The sequence below is a fragment of the Camarhynchus parvulus genome, chromosome 29 (genome assembly GCF_901933205.1).
Source record: "Camarhynchus parvulus chromosome 29, STF_HiC, whole genome shotgun sequence".
Classification (NCBI taxonomy): domain Eukaryota; kingdom Metazoa; phylum Chordata; class Aves; order Passeriformes; family Thraupidae; genus Camarhynchus; species Camarhynchus parvulus.
Genome location: NC_044599.1, coordinates 2,369,819 through 2,386,627, shown reverse-complemented (window position 1 = coordinate 2,386,627; position 16,809 = coordinate 2,369,819). Strand labels below are relative to the sequence as shown.

Here is a 16,809-nt window from a genome sequence, read left to right as displayed (position 1 = left end):
AATTAAATTTAAAAGAGGAGGAAAACAGAATTAAAAATTAAAGAATAAAAAAGAAGTAGGGAAAAAAAAAAGGGAATAAAAAATAAAGAAGGAAATCCAAATGACATTAAAAGTTCTGAAGCTGCTTTGGGTGCCCTGGGGGATTTGGGGGTCCCTGGGGGTTTTTGGGGGAAAAGGGAGAAATCCGGGAATTCTGGGGGAAAAAGGGAGAAATCTGGGGGAAAATGGGATAAATCTGGGAAATCTGGGCTGAAATGGGAGAAATGTGGGAATTCTGGGGGGTTTTGGCTGAAATGGGATAAATCTGAGGATTCTGAGGTGCAATGGGATAAATCCAGGAATTCTGGGGGAGTTTTGGCTGAAATGGGATAAATCTGGGAAATCTGGTGGGGTGTGGGGGGAAATGAAATAAATCTGGGAAATCTGGGCTGAAATGGGAGAAATCCGGGAATTCTGGGGGGAAATGGGATACATCTGGGAAATGTGGGGGTGCAATGGGATAAATCTGGGAATTCTGGGGGGTTTGGGGTGCAATGGGATAAACCCGGGAACTGCACGGTTTGGGAAGCAGCAGCTCAGGGGACCCAGGGCAGGATTTGGGGTCCCCTGCCCCTCTCAGGGGCTTTGGGGGTCACCGAGGCCTCTCCCCACCCCAAATCCCCCCTGAGACCCCCCTGAAGCCACTCTGGACCCCCCCAAACCCCTTTGGAACCCCCCTTGGACCCCTCAACACCCCTAAAGTGCCCCTGAGATGTTCTGAGCCCCCCTGAACACCAAAATCACCCCTGGGATCCCCTCAAACCCCTCTGGCTCTGCCAGACCCCCAAAATCTCTTCTGAAGCCCTAAAACCCCTCTGAACGCCATTAAAGCCCTGCCTGAACCCCTAAAAACCACGCTCTGGACCCCCAAATGCCCCTCTGGACCCCCAAATGCCCCTCTGGACCCCCAAATGCCCCTCTGGACCCCCTTTTTAACCCCTTGAACCCCCCGAAACAACCTCGAACCCCTCTGAACCCATTCAAGGTTCCTGGAATTCCCTTTTAAACCCCCTTAAATCTTCTGAACTCACTTAAATCCCCTCCTGAGCCCCTAAAAAAAAAACCCTTTAAATCAACTTAAACGCCACCTGAGCCCCTTTAGACTCCTCTGAACCCCCTAAAGCCCTTCCTAAACCCCCCTCAAAAGCCTGAAAATCCCATAAAAACCCCACTGAACTCCCCTGAATCCCCTCAAATTCCTTTTAAAGCCCCTCAAACCCCTCTGAACCCCTTGATCTCCTAAAAAACCCTTTAACCCTCATTATGAACCCCCTTAGACCCAACTGAACCCCCTTTAGCCCCCCTTAAACCCCTCTGAACCCCTAAAACCCAGAAAAACCCATAAAAACCCATAAAAACCCCTTTCAACCCAAAAACCTAACCCTCCACAAATGCCCTCATAACCCCCAAAAACCCCACCCTGAGCCCCCTTAAACCCCCTCAAATTCCTTTTAAAGCCCCTCAAACCCCTCTGAACCCCCTCGATCTCCTAAAAAAAACCCTTAAAAACCCTCTGAACCCTTACCCAAAACCCCCTTGATGCCCCCCATAACCCTAAACCCCCTTTGAGCCCCCCTTAAACCCCTCTAAAGCCCCTAAACCCCAGAAAAACCCATAAAAACCCCTTTCCAAAAACCCCCTCAATGCCCTCATAACCCCTAAAAACCCCACTCTGAGCCCTCTTAAACCCCTTTTTAAACTGTCCTGAACCCCTAAATCCCACAAAAACCCCTCTGAACCCCTAAAACCCATAAAAACCCATAAAACCCCTTTCCACCCCAAAAACCCCCTCAATGCCCCCATAACCCCTAAAAACCCCACTCTGACCCCCTCAAACCCTTTTTAACCCCCCCAGGGGCACCAGGGGACCCCCAAAACCGCTGAGGGTCAGAGCCCAGTGTGGGAAAGCGACGGGGAACCCAAAATTCGGGAAAAGAACGGGGGGGGGCAGCGGCTGGATTGGGGGATTTGGGACCCTGTGACCGCGGGGCTGCGGGCATCCAAGGGGGCATCCAGGGGGGCAGGTCCTGGCAGTGCTCAGGTGAGCAGGTCCCACAAGGTGTGAGCAGGTGCTCAGGTGAGCAGGTCCCACAAGGTGAGCAGGTCCTGGGAGTGCTCAGTTGAGCAGGTCCAGGTGAGCAGATCCCTCCAGGTGAGCAGGTCCTACAACATGAGCAGGTCCAGGTGAGCAGGTCCTGGCAGTGCTCAGGTGAGCAGGTCCCACAAGGTGAGCAGGTCCAGGTGAGCAGATCCCACAACATGAGCAGGTCCAGGTGAGCAGGTCCCACAACATGAGCAGGTCCAGGTGAGCAGGTCCTACAACATGAGCAGGTCCAGGTGAGCAGGTCCTGGCAGTGCTCAGGTGAGCAGGGCCCACAAGGTGAGCAGGTCCAGGTGAGCAGATCCCACAACATGAGCAGGTCCAGGTGAACAGGTCCAGGAGCAGGTCCCACAACATGAGCAGGTCCAGGTGAGCAGGTCCCACAAGGTGAGCAGGTCCAAGTGAGCAGGTCCCACAAGGCGAGCAGATCCTGGGAGTGCTCAGGTGAGCAGGTCCTGGCAGTGCTCAGGTGAGCAGGTCCAAGGTGAGCAGGTCCAGGTGAGCAGGTCCCACAAGGTGTGAGCAGGTCCAGGGGCACAGATCCCTCCAGGTGAGCAGATCCCACAACATGAGCAGGTCCAGGTGAGCAGATCCAGGGACACAGGTCCCACAAGGTGAGCAGATCCTGGGAGTGCTCAGGTGAGCAGATCCAGGTGAGCAGGTCCAGGTGAGCAGGTCCCACAAGGTGTGAGCAGGTCCAGGGGCACAGATCCCTCCAGGTGAGCAGGTCCAGGTGAGCAGATCCCACAAGCTGACGAGGTCCTGGGAGTGCTCAGGTGAGCAGATCCAGGTGAGGAGGTCCAGGTGAGCAGGTCCCACATGGTAAGCAGATTCTGGCAATGCTCAGTTGAGCAGATCCAGGTGAGCAGATCCCACAGTCTGTAGGGTCCAGGTGAGCAGGTCCAGGTGAGCAGGTCCAGGTGAGCAGGTCCCACAAGGTGAGCAGATTCTGGGAGTGCTCAAGTGAGCAGATCCAGGTGAGCAGATTCTGGGAGTGCTGAGGTGAGCAGATCCAGGTGAGCAGATCCCACAACATGAGCAGATCCCACAGTCTGTAGGGTCCAGGTGAGCAGAATGCAGGTGAGCAGATCCCACAGTCTGTAGGGTCCAGGTGAGCAGATCCCACAAGGTGAGCAGGTCCTGGGAGTGCTCAGGTGAGCAGGTCCAGGTAAGCAGGTCCCACAAGGTGAGCAGATCCAGGGGCACAGATCCAGGCGAGCAGATCCCACAACATGAGCAGATCCCCAGTCTGCAGGGTCCAGGTGAGCAGAATGCAGGTTTTGGGGCACAGTCCCAAGCAGGTGAGCAGATCCCAGAACCCAAGAGCACCCAGGTGAGGCAATCCCAAGGGCTCAGAGCCAGCAGGGAGCAGGCAGCCCCACCCCACACCCCGAATCTCCCCCTCTCTGCCTCTCCCCAGGCTGCAGTCGCTCTGGGCCAGGCTGATCTCACCTGGCTGAAGCCAAAAAGAGGGAAAAGCCCCAGAAATGAGAAGTTTCACCCCAAGGCAGATCCCAGGAAGGGCCGGGGTGGGTGTCCCATGAACCCCAGTACAAGCAAGGGCTGGAAGGACCAGGTGGGTCTGGGGAATGCACACCTGGAGAACCTGAATCCACCCCAGTGGAGATGCCCGGAGCCAGAGGGAGCACAGGTGAGCAGGAAGCACCTGAGGAGCAGCACGGGGAGCTGCAGGTGCTCTGGGAATTCAGGTGCATCAGGAGCTGCAGGAGCTGCACACCTGTGCACACCTGCAGGGCTCTGCTCCTGCTGGCAGCGTGCGATGGATCCTGGGCTGGAGGAGCAGCTCTTTGGGAAACACAGCCAGGTGAGGTCACCTGCACGGATGGATGGAGCTCACCTGGGATGGGCAAGGAGCCAGCTGAGAGCTCAGGGCTCAGGCAGGGCAGGGGACATGGCACCCATGGGACACCTGTGCACACCTGCAGGGCTGGAACTGCTCCAGGAGCACCTGGATGCCCAGAGCCCACCTGCAGCGGGCCAGGGCCACAGGTAAGGACAGGGACACCCCTGCACCCTCATGTCCCAAACCTGGTCCCTGGAGGGGCAGCTCCGACCCCGCAACACGGGAATGAACGTTCCAGAAGGTTCCCACAGGTCCAGGTGATCAGGTCCAGGTGATGGAGGAGCCAACGGGGAGGTGAAGTTGGTTCAACCCCCCCCAAATTTTCCAGGTGAGTTTGGGGACTCCAGTCTTGGGTCTCTTGTGCCAGTTGCAGGTGTTTCCCAATCCATCCCAGCTGCGGGTGAGTGGGAGCATCACCTGCATGAGGTGGCCCAGGTGAGACATTCATGAAACAAACAGGAATTAGGGAAAAACCGATTTTTCCCTTAAAAACAAGGAAAGTGGAGGCAGCCAGGGGGGACAGAGCTGCCATGGGATCCAGGAGGCTCCAGCTCAGGTGAGTCCTGGCACAGGTGGGATGGAGAACAGGAAGGATCCCAGAGGCTGCAGCTCAGGTGAATCCTGGTGACCCCAACCAGGTGAGAGAAGGACTCCCGGCCCTGGGCCAGGTGAATCCTCAGTCCAGAGCAGCCCCCACCAATTAAATAATCAATCCACGGAATAAATAACGGAGCCACAGGGCCTGAGGCCGCTCATACGGGCAGGTGGGGGTGCTCCAGGTGCTCTGGGAGGTTTTGGGGCGCTCCTTCCTTGCTCACAGCCGCAGGGACAGGTGGGACCCCCAGCTCCTTGCCGGGGGGGCTGGAGGCTGGGGCCGGATGCTCCACGTGGCCGCTGCCGCCCTTGGCAGCCGCCCGGGGCTCCAGCTGGCACAAGAGCCCAGGGGCATCGGGCAGGTAAGGCTGGGAGCCCACCTGGGCCGGCGGGTAGCAGAGCACAGGGGCTTCCAGCGGGAACTGGGCCGGGATGAGGATGGCGGAGCCGAGCCCGGGGCACGGGGCAGGTTTCACCTGCCAGGCGTCACCCAGGGGCTCCCCCAGCACGCAGAGCCCGCCCCCCTCTCCCCCGGAGCCGCTTCCAGAGTCTTCCTCAGCCTTCAGCCTCTCCAGCTCCTCGGCCGTCTGCAGGTGCAGCACCGCCCGCTCGTTCTCCGCCAGGTACTCCTGGAAGTCCTGAGTCTCGGGGGGCTGCGGGGGCGGCCAGCTGGGGCCGGCAGCTCCTTCCTCCTCCTCCTCCTCCTCCTGCTCCTCCTGGCGCCGGTTCTCCAGCTCCAGCTTCATCAGGGTGTGCAGGAAGTGCGTGCGCACGCGCAGGGGGTTGAACTCGATGCGCCCGGCCGCTAAAAAGGTGCGTCCCCGCAGACGGCTGCGCCCGGGAGCAGCCGCGACGGGACAGGCTGGGACCTGCAGACCACCGGGCCAAATCCCACCCCAGGGACAGGCTGAGACCCTGCAGAGCCCTCCAGGGCCCAAATCCCACCCCAAGGACAGGTGTGAGACCCTGCAGAGCCCTCCAGGGCCCAAATCCCACCCCAGACATCGTGGTGAGGATTTACCCCAGCCAGGTGTCTCCATTGGAGGAGATGGACAGGTGGAGGATGCCACAGGATCCCCCCAGAGGCCTGAAGCCCACCCCAGAGTGACCCCAGATCCCACCAGGACAGCAGGAATTGGGGGTGGGGAGGAGTTTCTGCATTCCAGGTATGGCCAAAACACACCTGGAGCTGCTCCTGGAGGAACGAGAGCTCTCCAGCACCTGCTGGACCACAGACCCCAGGTGCCCCAGCTGGCGCCCTCTGCTCCCTCAAGGAGCAAGGACAGGGCACAGCGGCTGTGCCTCGAGGCCCACCTGGGCCCCTCCTCCCAGCTCACCTGGCACTGGATGCCCTCACCTGGCACACAATGACACCCTGGCCCCTCTGTGTGTCTCACCTGGCGCACCTGGCTCACCTGGCACAAATGACCACCCAGACCTCTCTGTGTGTCTCACCTGGCACTGGATGCCGTCACCTGGCACACCTGGCTCTCCTGGCACACAATGAGCACCCTGACCCCTGCCCAGCCTCACCTGGCACACAATGACACCCTGGCCCCTCCCTGGTCTCACCTGGCACTGGATGCCCTCACCTGGCACTGGATGCCCGCCTGGCCCCTCTGTGTGTCTCACCTGGCACTGGATGCCCTCACCTGGCACAACTGGCTCTCTCTTGGCACACCTGGCACACAATGACCAGCCTGGCCCCTCCCCAGCCTCACCTGGCACTGGATGCCCTCACCCGGCACACAATGACCACCCACACCCCTCTGTGTGTCTCACCTGGCACTGGATGCCCTCACCTGGCAGTGGATGCCCTCACCTGGCACTGGATGCCCGCCTGACCCCCACTGTCTCACCTGGCACTGGATGCCCTCACCTGGCACTGGATGCCCGCTCCCAGGCGCACGGTGCCCCTGGCCCCTCGCAGGCCTGAGTGGCAGTGGCAGCCCTCACTGCTCGCGGGACAGCGCGCCTGGCGCCCGCCTCCTGCCGCACCTGGCGATCCTGCGACGCCCGTCACGTGGCACGCCGGCGCCCCGGTGGCAGCGCGCAGGTAGAATCGCCACCTCCACCTGCCCCACCGCCCTGGATGCCCTCGCCGGACACGTCGGCCAGGCAGCCCCTGTGGCCTCGCCGGCACGGAGCACCTGGCCCGTTCTGGTCGCTGCCGGGACACGGGAAAGGGTCTGAAAATCTGGATGGGCTCAGCACAAAAAAAATTGCATGAATTCATCTATTTTCTCTCTATTTCCCTCCAAAATTTAAAATTACCCAATGCAGATGCTCAGGATTTCCTTCCAAACTCACCCTGTCAAAACTCCCTCAAAATCCCGCCCCAGCTCCTCTAAAATTTCTCAAAATTCAAAGGAAATTCATGCTGGGCAAAGTAGTAGAGGGTGACCTGGGTGAGGCACCACAGGACGGACAGCACAAAACCACCCCCAAAATTACATTAAATTCACCCATTTTCCCTCTATTTCCCTCCAAAATTTAAAATTACCCTGTAATTCCTGCCCTGCAAATGCTCAGAATTCCCATCCAGGTTCTCTACAGAATCACCCCATCAAAACTCCCCCAAAATCCCTCCCCAGCTCCTCTAAAATTTCCCAAAATTCAAAGGAAATTCATGCTGGGCAAAGCGCTGCAGGATGGATGGAGCTGCGGGCACAGTGTAGGTCAGCACAAAATCATCCTCAAAATTGCATGAATTCATCCATTTTCCCTCTATTTCCCTCCAAAATTTAAAATTACCCAATGCAGATGCTCAGGATTTCCTTCCAAACTCACCCTGTCAAAACTCCCTCAAAATCCCGCCCCAGCTCCTCTAAAATTTCTCAAAATTCAAAGGAAATTCATGCTGGGCAAAGCAGTAGAGGGTGACCTGGACCTAGGATGGACGGGGCTGTGGGCACAGTGTGGGTCAGCACAAAATCACCCCCAAAATTACAATAAATTCACCCATGTTCTCTCTATTTCCCTCCAAAATCTAAAAATCCCCTTTATTACCCTGTAATTCTCCTCTGCAAATGCTCAGGATTTCCTTCCAAACTCACCCTGTCAAAAGTCCCTCAAAATCCTGCCCCAGCTCCCCTAAAATTTCCCAAAATTCAAAAGAAATTCACACTTGGGCAAAGTAGTAGAGGGTGACCTGGGTGCGGCGCCACAGTGTGGGTCGGCACAAAACCACCCCCAAAATTATACAAAATTCACCCATTTTCCCTCTATTTCCCTCCAAAATTTAAAATTGCCCCGTAATTCCTGCCCTGCAAATGGTCAGAATTCCCCTCCAGGTTCCCTCCAAAATCACCCCCTCAAAACTCCCCCAAGATCCCACCCCAGCTCCTCTAAAATTCCCCAAAATTCAAAAAATTCTGCGGGCAAAGCAGTAGAGGGTGACCTGGACCTAGGATGGACGGGGCTGTGGGCACAGTGTGGGTCATTGCCACCAGGGTTTCAGGATTCCAACCAGGATTCCAACCTCCCTCCCCAGGCATTCCCCACCTGGATCCCTCATCCCTCCCCAGGTATTTCCCATCTGGATCCCTCCCCAGGTATTTCCTACCTGGATCCCCCCTCCCTCCCCAGCTATTTCCTACCTGGATTCCCCACCTGGATCCCTCCCCAGGTATTTCCCACCTGGATCCCCCATCCCTCCCCAGGTGTCCCCCCCATCCCTCCCTAGATATTCCCTACCTGGATCCCCCCTCCCTCCCCAGGTATTTCCCACCTGGATTCCCCACCTGGATCCCCCATCCCTCCCCAGGTGTCCCCCTCATCCCTCCCCAGGTATTCCCCACCTGGATTCCCCACCTGGATCCCCCCTCCCTCCCCAGGTATTTCCCACCTGGATTCCCCACCCTGGTGTCCCCTCATCCCTCCCCAGTATTCCCCACCTGGATCCCCCCAGGTATTCCCCCGACCTGGATCCCCTCCACCCTCCCCAGGTATTCCCCACCTGGATCCCCCCCCATCCCTCCCCAGGTACCCCCATCCCTCCCCAGGTATTCCACCGGATCCCCCCCCCCCCAGTATTTCCACCTGGATCCTCCCCCCCACCCCCACATTCCCCACCTGGACCCCCCCCTCCCTCCCCCCCTTCACCCCACGATCCCCACTGACCCCTCCCCCCCTCCCAGGTATTTCCCACCTGGATCCCCCCATCCCTCCCCAGGTATTCCCCACCTGGATTCCCCACCTGGATTCCCCTCATCCCTCCCTAGCTATTCCCCACCTGGATCCCCCCCATATCACTACCCCCACTATCCCACCTGGATTCCCTACCTGGATCCCCCCCATCCCTCCCCAGGTATTCCCCACCTGGATTCCCCACCTGGATCCCCCATCCCTCCCCAGGCATTCCCCACCTGGATTCCCCCACCTGGATCCCCCCATTCCCCCCTCACCTCTCTCCTCCTGGCGCGCAGTTTCTCCCGGCGCAGGTGCTGCCGCAGGTGCTGCCGGTGGCTCACCTGGCGCAGGTGAGCGAACTGGCTGAGGCTGTACCTGCGGGCCCGGTGGTGCCGGGGGGCCATGCCCAGCGAGCTGCCCCCGGCGCTGGGCACGCAGGTGAAGCCCTGGCGCCGGGCGAAGTAATACACGGTGACCTGGGCGAAGCGCACGCGCTAGCCGCCCCGGCGCCCGGGAGCGCCGCAGGATGGACGGGGCTGCGGGCACAGAGCGGGGCAGAACGAAATCACTCCCAAAATTATACAAAAGTCACCCGTTTTCTCTCTATTTCCCTCCAAAATTTAAAAATCCCCAATGTTACCCCATAATTCCTCCCTGCAAATGGTCAGAATTCTCCTCAAGGCTCCCTCCATCAAAACTCCCTCAAAATCCCTCCCCAGCTCCTCTAAAATTTCCTAAAATTCAAAGGAAATTCGTGCTGGGCAAAGGGCCACAGGATGGACGGGGCTGGGGGCACAGTACAGCTCAGCAAAAACCCACCCCCAAAATTACATTATTTCACCCATTTTCTCTCTATTTCCCTCCAAAATCTAAAAATCCCCGATATTACCCCATAATTCCTCCCCTGCAAATGGTCAGAATTCTCCTCAAGGCTCCCTACAAAATCAGCCCATCAAAACTCCCCCAAAATCCCTCCCCAGCTCCTAAAAAATTTCCTAAAATTCAAAGGAAATTCGTGCTGGGCAAAGGGCCACAGGATGGACGGGGCTGTGGGCACAGTGTGGGTCAGCACAAAATCACTCCCAAAATTATACAAAATCACCCATTTTCTCTCTATTTCCCTCCAAAATTTAAAATTTCCCATTATTTCCCCTTAATTCCTCCTCCACAAACGGTCAGAATTTCCCTTCAGGTTCCCCTACAAACTCCCCCAAAATCCCTCCTGAACTCCTCTGAAGTTTCCCAAATTTCAAATGAAATTTAAGCCCCATGAACTCCTCAAATAATTCCCCATGAATGCCCCAATCCCCAAAACTTTCAAAAAAATCCCAGAAATTCCTTCAAGCGCCCAAAAAGTAAAAAAATTCCTTCAAATTTTTCAAAAATTCAAAAAAAATTCGCTGAAATTTTCAAAAAATCCCAGAAATTCCCTCAAGCCTCCAAAAAGTAAAAAATTCCTCCGAATTACCCTGAAATTTTTAAAAAATCTCAGTTGTCCCTCAAATTCTAAAGCCTCACCAAAAATTTTTAAAAAACCCCAAAATTCATCAAATTTTTTTTTAAATCCCCAAATTTTTCATTCAATTAAAACCTAATTAAAAATGAATTTTAAATGAGTTAAAAACTCACAAACTCAAAACTACTATTCTGTAAAACTCCCCACCGGAAAACCCAAAAACTGCTACGAAATTCCCCCACAATTCCAATAAATTCCACACCGTTCCCCACATTCCACAACGCTCCCCAAAAAAATCTCCACCCACACCCAAATTCCTGAAACAGAATTAAAAAAAACCCCAGAATTCTCAAAAATAAATGAAAAAAAATAAATGAAAAAAATCAAAAAATAAATGAAATAAATGAAAATATCTCCCCGCAGCCCGGCCCCGGCTCACGGGCGGCGCTGCCGGTGCTGCCGCCGCTGTCGCAGCTGTCGCCGCTGTCGCTCGTGGCGATCTCGTCGTCCGAGGCGGCCGATCCTGATCCCGATCCTGATCCCGATCCTGATCCCGGTCCCGCATCCTCCGGCTTGCGCTTGATCGCGGCGCTCGGGACCGCGGCCATCGGGGCTCGGCTCGCATGGAGAGCCCGGTGGGTTACCGGACGGCACCGGAGCGCCCTGCGGAGAGCACCGGGTAAATCCCCTCCTCGATCGCACCGGGAGCTGCAGTTCCAGCCCTGGGTGTTCGTGTTTCAGCAGGAGATGCTCGGGATTCTCCAATGCCTGCTCTCTGCATCCCGGAGAATTCCCGGTCCCACCGGAGCGCCCGTGCCGGCCCATTCACCGGGATCGCCACACAAACATTCCCCTCAGCTTTTCCATTAGGGAATCTCCACACAAACATTCATCCCAGCTTTTCCATTCGGGAATCACCACACAAACATTCCCCCCAGCTTTTCCATTCGGGAATCTCCACACAAACATTCATCCCAGCTATTCCATTCGGGAATCACCACACAAACATTCATCCCAGCTTTTCCATTCGGGAATCTCCACACAAACATTCATCCCAGCTTTTCCATTCGGGAATCGCCACACAAACATTCCCCTCAGCTTTTCCATTCGGGAATCTCCACACAAACATTCATCCCAGCTTTTCCATTCGGGAATCACCACACAAACATTCATCCCAGCTTTTCCATTTGGAATCTCCACACAAACATTCCCCCAGCTCCATTCGGGAATCACCACACAAACATTCCCCCAGCTTTTCCATTCGGGAATCTCCACACAAACATTCATCCCAGCTTTTCCATTCGGGAATCACCACACAAACATTCATCCCAGCTTTTCCATTCGGGAATCTCCACACAAACATTCATCCCAGCTTTTCCATGAAACGCCACACAAACATTCCCTCAGCTTTTCCATTCGGGAATCACCACACAAACATTCATCCCAGCTTTTCCATTCGGGAATCACCACACAAACATTCCCCCCAGCTTTTCCATTCGGGAATCTCCACACAAACATTCCCCCCAGCTTTTCCATTCGGGAATCACCACACAAACATTCCCCCCAGCTTTTCCATTCGGGAATCACCACACAAACATTCATCCCAGCTTTTCCATTCGGGAATCACCACACAAACATTCACCCCAGGTTCCTCCATCCCACCTTTTCCACTCGGGATTCATTTGGGATGGAATTCACCCCAAATCAAAAGGTTTTTTTTTTTAAAGAGGCACTGCAAGATTCACCCCTGGAATATGCTGATCACCCCTAAAATCCCCAAAGATCTCCACACAAACATTCATCCCAACTTCCTCTATCCCAGCTTTTCCATTCAGGATTCATTTGGGATGGAATTCACCCCAGACCAAAGGAAAACCTGATTTTTCGGTTGGGTATTTTCTTGGAAAAGCACTGCCAGATTCACCCATGGAATATCACCCCCTAAATTCCCCTAAAGATTTCCACACAAACATTCAACCCCAGCTTCCCCTACCCCAGCTTCCTCACCCAGGATCTCCACACAAACATTCCCCCCAGCTTCCCCTACCCCAGCTTTTCCATTCAGGACTCATTTAGGATGGAATTCACCCCAAACCAAAGGAAAAGCGAATTTTTTAGTTGGGTATTTTCTTGGAAAGGCACTGCCAGATTCACCCATGGAATATCATCCTCTAAATTCACCCCCGAAATTCCCCTAAAGATCTCCACACAAACATTCACCCCAGGTTCCTCCATCCCAGCTTTTCCACTCAGGATTGATTTGGGATGCAATTCACCCCAAACCAAAGGAAAAGCTTTGGTTTTTCACCCCAAAAAGGGATTTGGGGGTTGATTTGGGATGGAATCCACCCCAAACCAAAAGGGTTTTTTTTGGGAAAAGCACTGCCAGATTCACCCCTGGAATATCACCCCCTAAATTCCCCTAAAGATTTCCACACAAACATTCAACCCCAGCTTCCCCTACCCCAGCTTTTCCATTTGGGATTGAATTGAGGTAGAATTTCTCCAAAAAAAAAAAAACACCATTTTTTTTCTGTTCTGTTTTTTCTAAGAAAAACACTTTTTCATTCATCAAATTCACCCAGGATCTCCACACAAACATTCCCCCCAGCTTCCCCTATCCCAGCTTTTCCATTCAGGATTCATTTAGGATGGAATTCACCCCAAACCAAAGGAAAAGTGATTTTTCAGTTGGGTATTTTCTTGGAAAAGGCACTGCCAGATTCACACCTGGAATCTCACCTCCTAAATTCCCCTGAAGATCTCCACATAAACATTCACCCCAGGTTCCTCTATCCCAGCTTTTCCACTCAGGATTGATTTGGGATGGAATTCACCCCAAACCAAAGGAAAAGCTCTGGTTTTTCACCCCAAAAATGGGATTTGGGGGTTGATTTGGGATGGGATCCACCCCAAACCAAAAGGGTTTTTTGGGAAAAGCACTGCCAGATTCACCCCTGGAATATGCTGATCACCCCTAAAATCCCCCAAAGATCTCCACACAAACATTCACCCCAACTTCCTCTATCTCAGCTTTTCCATTTGGGATTGATTTGGGATGGAATTTACCCCAAAATCAAAGGAAAACCCGACTTTTTGGTTGGGTATTTTTATTGGAAAGGCGCTGGCAGATTCACCCAAAACCAAAAGAAAAGCTTTGGTTTTCACCCAAAAAACGGGATTTCAGGATGGATTTGGGATGGAATTCACCCCAAAACCAAAAGAAAAACTTTGGTTTTCAACCAAAAAACGTGATCTCGGGATTGATTTGGGATGGAATTCACCCCAAACCAAAGGAAAAATGATTTAGGGTTTTTTTGGGTATTTTTTTTTTGGGAAAAGCACTGCCAGATTCACCCCTGGAACATCCTGATCACCCCTAAAATCCCCTAAAGTTCAGAAAAACCATCAGAAGCTCCAACAATTCCCAACCCATCACAGATTGGGAATGAGCCTCCCTGGGATTTTCCTGCCCCACACCCCTTAATCCCAAAAAGCTCAAAAAAAAAAAAAAAATTAAAAATTCCCAAACAACCCATGGACGTATTTGGGATTTGGGGAAATTTCCAGCTCCAGGTTGGAAAAGGGAATTTTTGGACGTGATTCCCATTGGGAAACTTCCAGGATGAATTTGGGATGATGTAAAGAAACTCCTGGAAGAATCAGAATGAAGGTAAAAAAAAATAAATGAAAATATTAAGTTTCCATTTTTTCCCCGGTTTTAAATTGGAAGGAATTTGAAATGAGGAAGAAAAAAATGGGTTCAAAAGCTGAGGAATTGGGAACTGGGGAATTTTAATGATTAAACCTCACCAAAAAGGGGCTAAATTAAAAATATAATTTTTTTTTTTCCCCATGTTCTGGAATCATTTTTGGAGCAGGGAAGGGATCAGGAGAGTTTGGGATTCCTGGAACACCAGAGCTTATCCTCCAAAAATTATATAAAATTTATAAAACTTTCAGCACCCATTCTTCTGTTCAAGATAATAAGATTCCCATAAAAATCCACATAAGATTCCCATAAAAATCCACGTAAAATTCCCATAAAAATCCACATAAGATTCCCATAAAAATCCACATAAGATTCCCATAAAAATCCACATAAATTCCCATAAAAATCCACATAAGATTCCCATAAAAATCCACATAAGATTCCCATAAAAATCCACATAAATTCCCATAAAAATCCACGTAAGATTCCCATAAAAATCCACGTAAGATTCCCATAAAAATCCACATAAGATTCCCATAAAATCCATATAAGATTCCCATAAAAATCCACATAAGATTCCCATAAAATCCACATAAGATTCCCATAAAACCACATAAAATTCCCATAAAAACCATAAATTAAAATGGGTTCCGAGAAAATCCATATAAGATTCCCACAAAAATCCACATAAGATTCCCATAAAATCCACATAAGATTCCCATAAAAATGGGTTAAATCCTGAGGGAGAACCAAGGGAACGGGGAATTTCAAAGATTACACCTCACCAAAAGCGGTTAAATTAAAAATATAAAATTTTTTCCCCATGTTCTGGAATGATTTTCGGAGCAGGGAAGGGATCAGGAGAGTTTGGGATTCCTGGGACACCGGAGCTGATCCCAGCAGGGTGGACAAGCTGGGACCACCAGCAATTGTCCATCCCACCAAACCCCTTCATTTCCAGCTATCCCAAGAAATCAGGAATGCTTTTCTGATTTTCCAATGCTCTCAGCATCCTGTGGGTTCTGGGATGGCTCAAGAATTCCTGCTTATCCTCCAAAAATTATATAAAATTTATAAAACTTTCAGCACCCATTCTTCTGTTCAAGATAATAAGATTCCCATAAAAATCCACATAAGATTCCCATCAAAATCCATATAAGATTCCCATAAAATCCACATGATTCCCATAAAATCCACATGATTCCCATAAAATCCACATAAGACTCCCATAAAATCCACATAAGACTCCCATAAAATCCACATAAGATTCCCATAAAAATCCACATAAGATTCCCATAAAAATCCACATAAGATTCCCATAAAAATCCACATAAGATTCCCATAAAATCCACTTAGGATTCCCATAAAATCCACGTAAGATTCCCATAAAAATCCACATAAGATTCCCATAATCAGGAGAGTTTGGGATTCCCGGAACACAGGAGCTGATCCAAGCATTCCCTGGAACCGCAAATCTCTCACAGCCCCCCCCATTCATTGGAACCCCAAACCCCTCACAGCCCCCACTGGACCCCCATCCCTCACAGCCCCCCATTCATTGGAACCCCAAACCCCTCACAGCCCCCCATCACTTGGAACCCCCCCATTCATTGGAACTCCAAATCCCTCACAGCCCCCCATCCATTGGAACCCCAAACCCCTCACAGCCCCCCATCACTTGGAACCCCCCATCATTGAACCCCCTCACAGCCCCCCATTCCTTGGAACCCCAAATCCCTCACAGCCCTCCCCAATCTCTCACAGCCCCCATATCCCTTGGAACCCTAAATTCCTCACAGCCCCCCATCCCTTACAGCCCCCCCATTCCTTGGAACCCCAAATCCCCCACAGACCCCCATCTCTTGGAACCCCCTGTCCCTCACAGCCCCCCCATTCCTTGGAACCCCAAATCCCTCACAGCCCCCCATCCCTCACAGACCCCCGCCATGCCTCGGAACCCCCTGTCCCTCACAGACCCCATCCCTGAACCCCCGTCCCCACAGCCCCCATCTCTTGGAACCCCCTGTCCCTCACAGCGCCCCATCCATTGGAACCCCCAATCCCCTCACAGCCCCCCATCTCTTGGAACCCCCAATCCCTCACAGCCCCCCATCCATTGGAACCCCCAATCCCTCACAGCCCCCCATCCATTGGAACCCCAAATCCCTCACAGCCCCCCATCTCTTGGAACCCCCAATCCCTCACAGCCCCCCCATTCACTGGAACCCCAAATCCCTCACAGCCCCCCATCCCTTGGAACCCCCAATCCCTCCCCGCCCCCCTCAGGCGGGGCCCCCCCGCTCCCTCCAGCCCCCGGGGCCTGCCGCTGCCGCCCTTCCCCGCCACTCACCGGTGCCCGGGGGTTTCGGGGCCGCCTGAGGGCGGGGGGCGCTGGGGGGGGGCCCCGGGGCCGCTCCCGGGGGGGTCCGGGGCCGCTCCCGCCCCGCCGCGCGCGCCGACAACAATGGGGCCGCGGCCGCTGCGCCGCCGCTTTTTATACCGCCCCGCGTCACGTGACTCCCCGCGCCCGCCGCTGCGCCGCCGCGAGGCACCACGGGAAAGCGAGTCCCCTGGGGACTCCCCGCAGGGCCGTGCTGGCGCGGGGTGTGATGGGAAATGGAGTCCGGAAGTGCGGAAGATGGAGGGCTGAGGGAGATGGTGGGCTCAGGAGGGCTTTGGGGTGGAAAGACCTCAAAGATCTTCCCGTGCCACCCCTGCCATGGCAGGGACACCTCCCTGTGCCCCAGGGTGGCCTCGGGCGCTGCCAGGGACGGGGCAGCCGCAGCTCGCAGGGAAATCCATCCCGGGCCTGCCCGCCCTCACAGCCAGGAATCCCTGCCCCGTGTCAAAAACCAAATCGCTAGGTTTTAAAATTCTAAAAGTCTGATGGCAATGAAATGGTTATAAAAATA

The 16,809-nt window shown here is 53.4% G+C and overlaps 2 protein-coding genes across 3 annotated transcripts; both read right to left on the bottom strand.

Moving 5' to 3' along the window:
* Positions 1–1,840: 1,840 nt before the first annotated feature.
* LOC115914556 (SCO-spondin-like) lies at positions 1,841–3,364 on the bottom strand. Of its 2 annotated transcripts, XM_030967118.1 has the most exons (3): positions 2,854–3,364; positions 2,138–2,684; positions 1,841–2,101 (listed from the first exon to the last, which is right to left on the bottom strand). In XM_030967118.1, exons 1-3 carry the CDS (start codon positions 2,959–2,961, stop codon positions 1,848–1,850), a joined length of 909 nt encoding a protein of 302 aa, XP_030822978.1. In that variant the 5' UTR covers positions 2,962–3,364; the 3' UTR covers positions 1,841–1,847. The 2 variants fall into 2 exon arrangements, with proteins under 2 accessions (XP_030822978.1, XP_030822977.1); XM_030967117.1 differs by having other exon boundaries at positions 1,841–2,684.
* Positions 3,365–3,388: 24 nt separating this feature from the next.
* Positions 3,389–16,297, bottom strand: CSRNP2 (cysteine and serine rich nuclear protein 2). The gene is given in 6 exon segments (XM_030967018.1): positions 3,389–5,467; positions 6,478–6,765; positions 9,005–9,239; positions 9,241–9,265; positions 10,625–10,848; positions 16,248–16,297. Coding segments are annotated over 5 exon segments (1,428 nt in total). The 5' UTR covers positions 10,794–10,848; positions 16,248–16,297; the 3' UTR covers positions 3,389–4,756.
* Between the last annotated feature and the right edge of the window lie 512 nt (positions 16,298–16,809).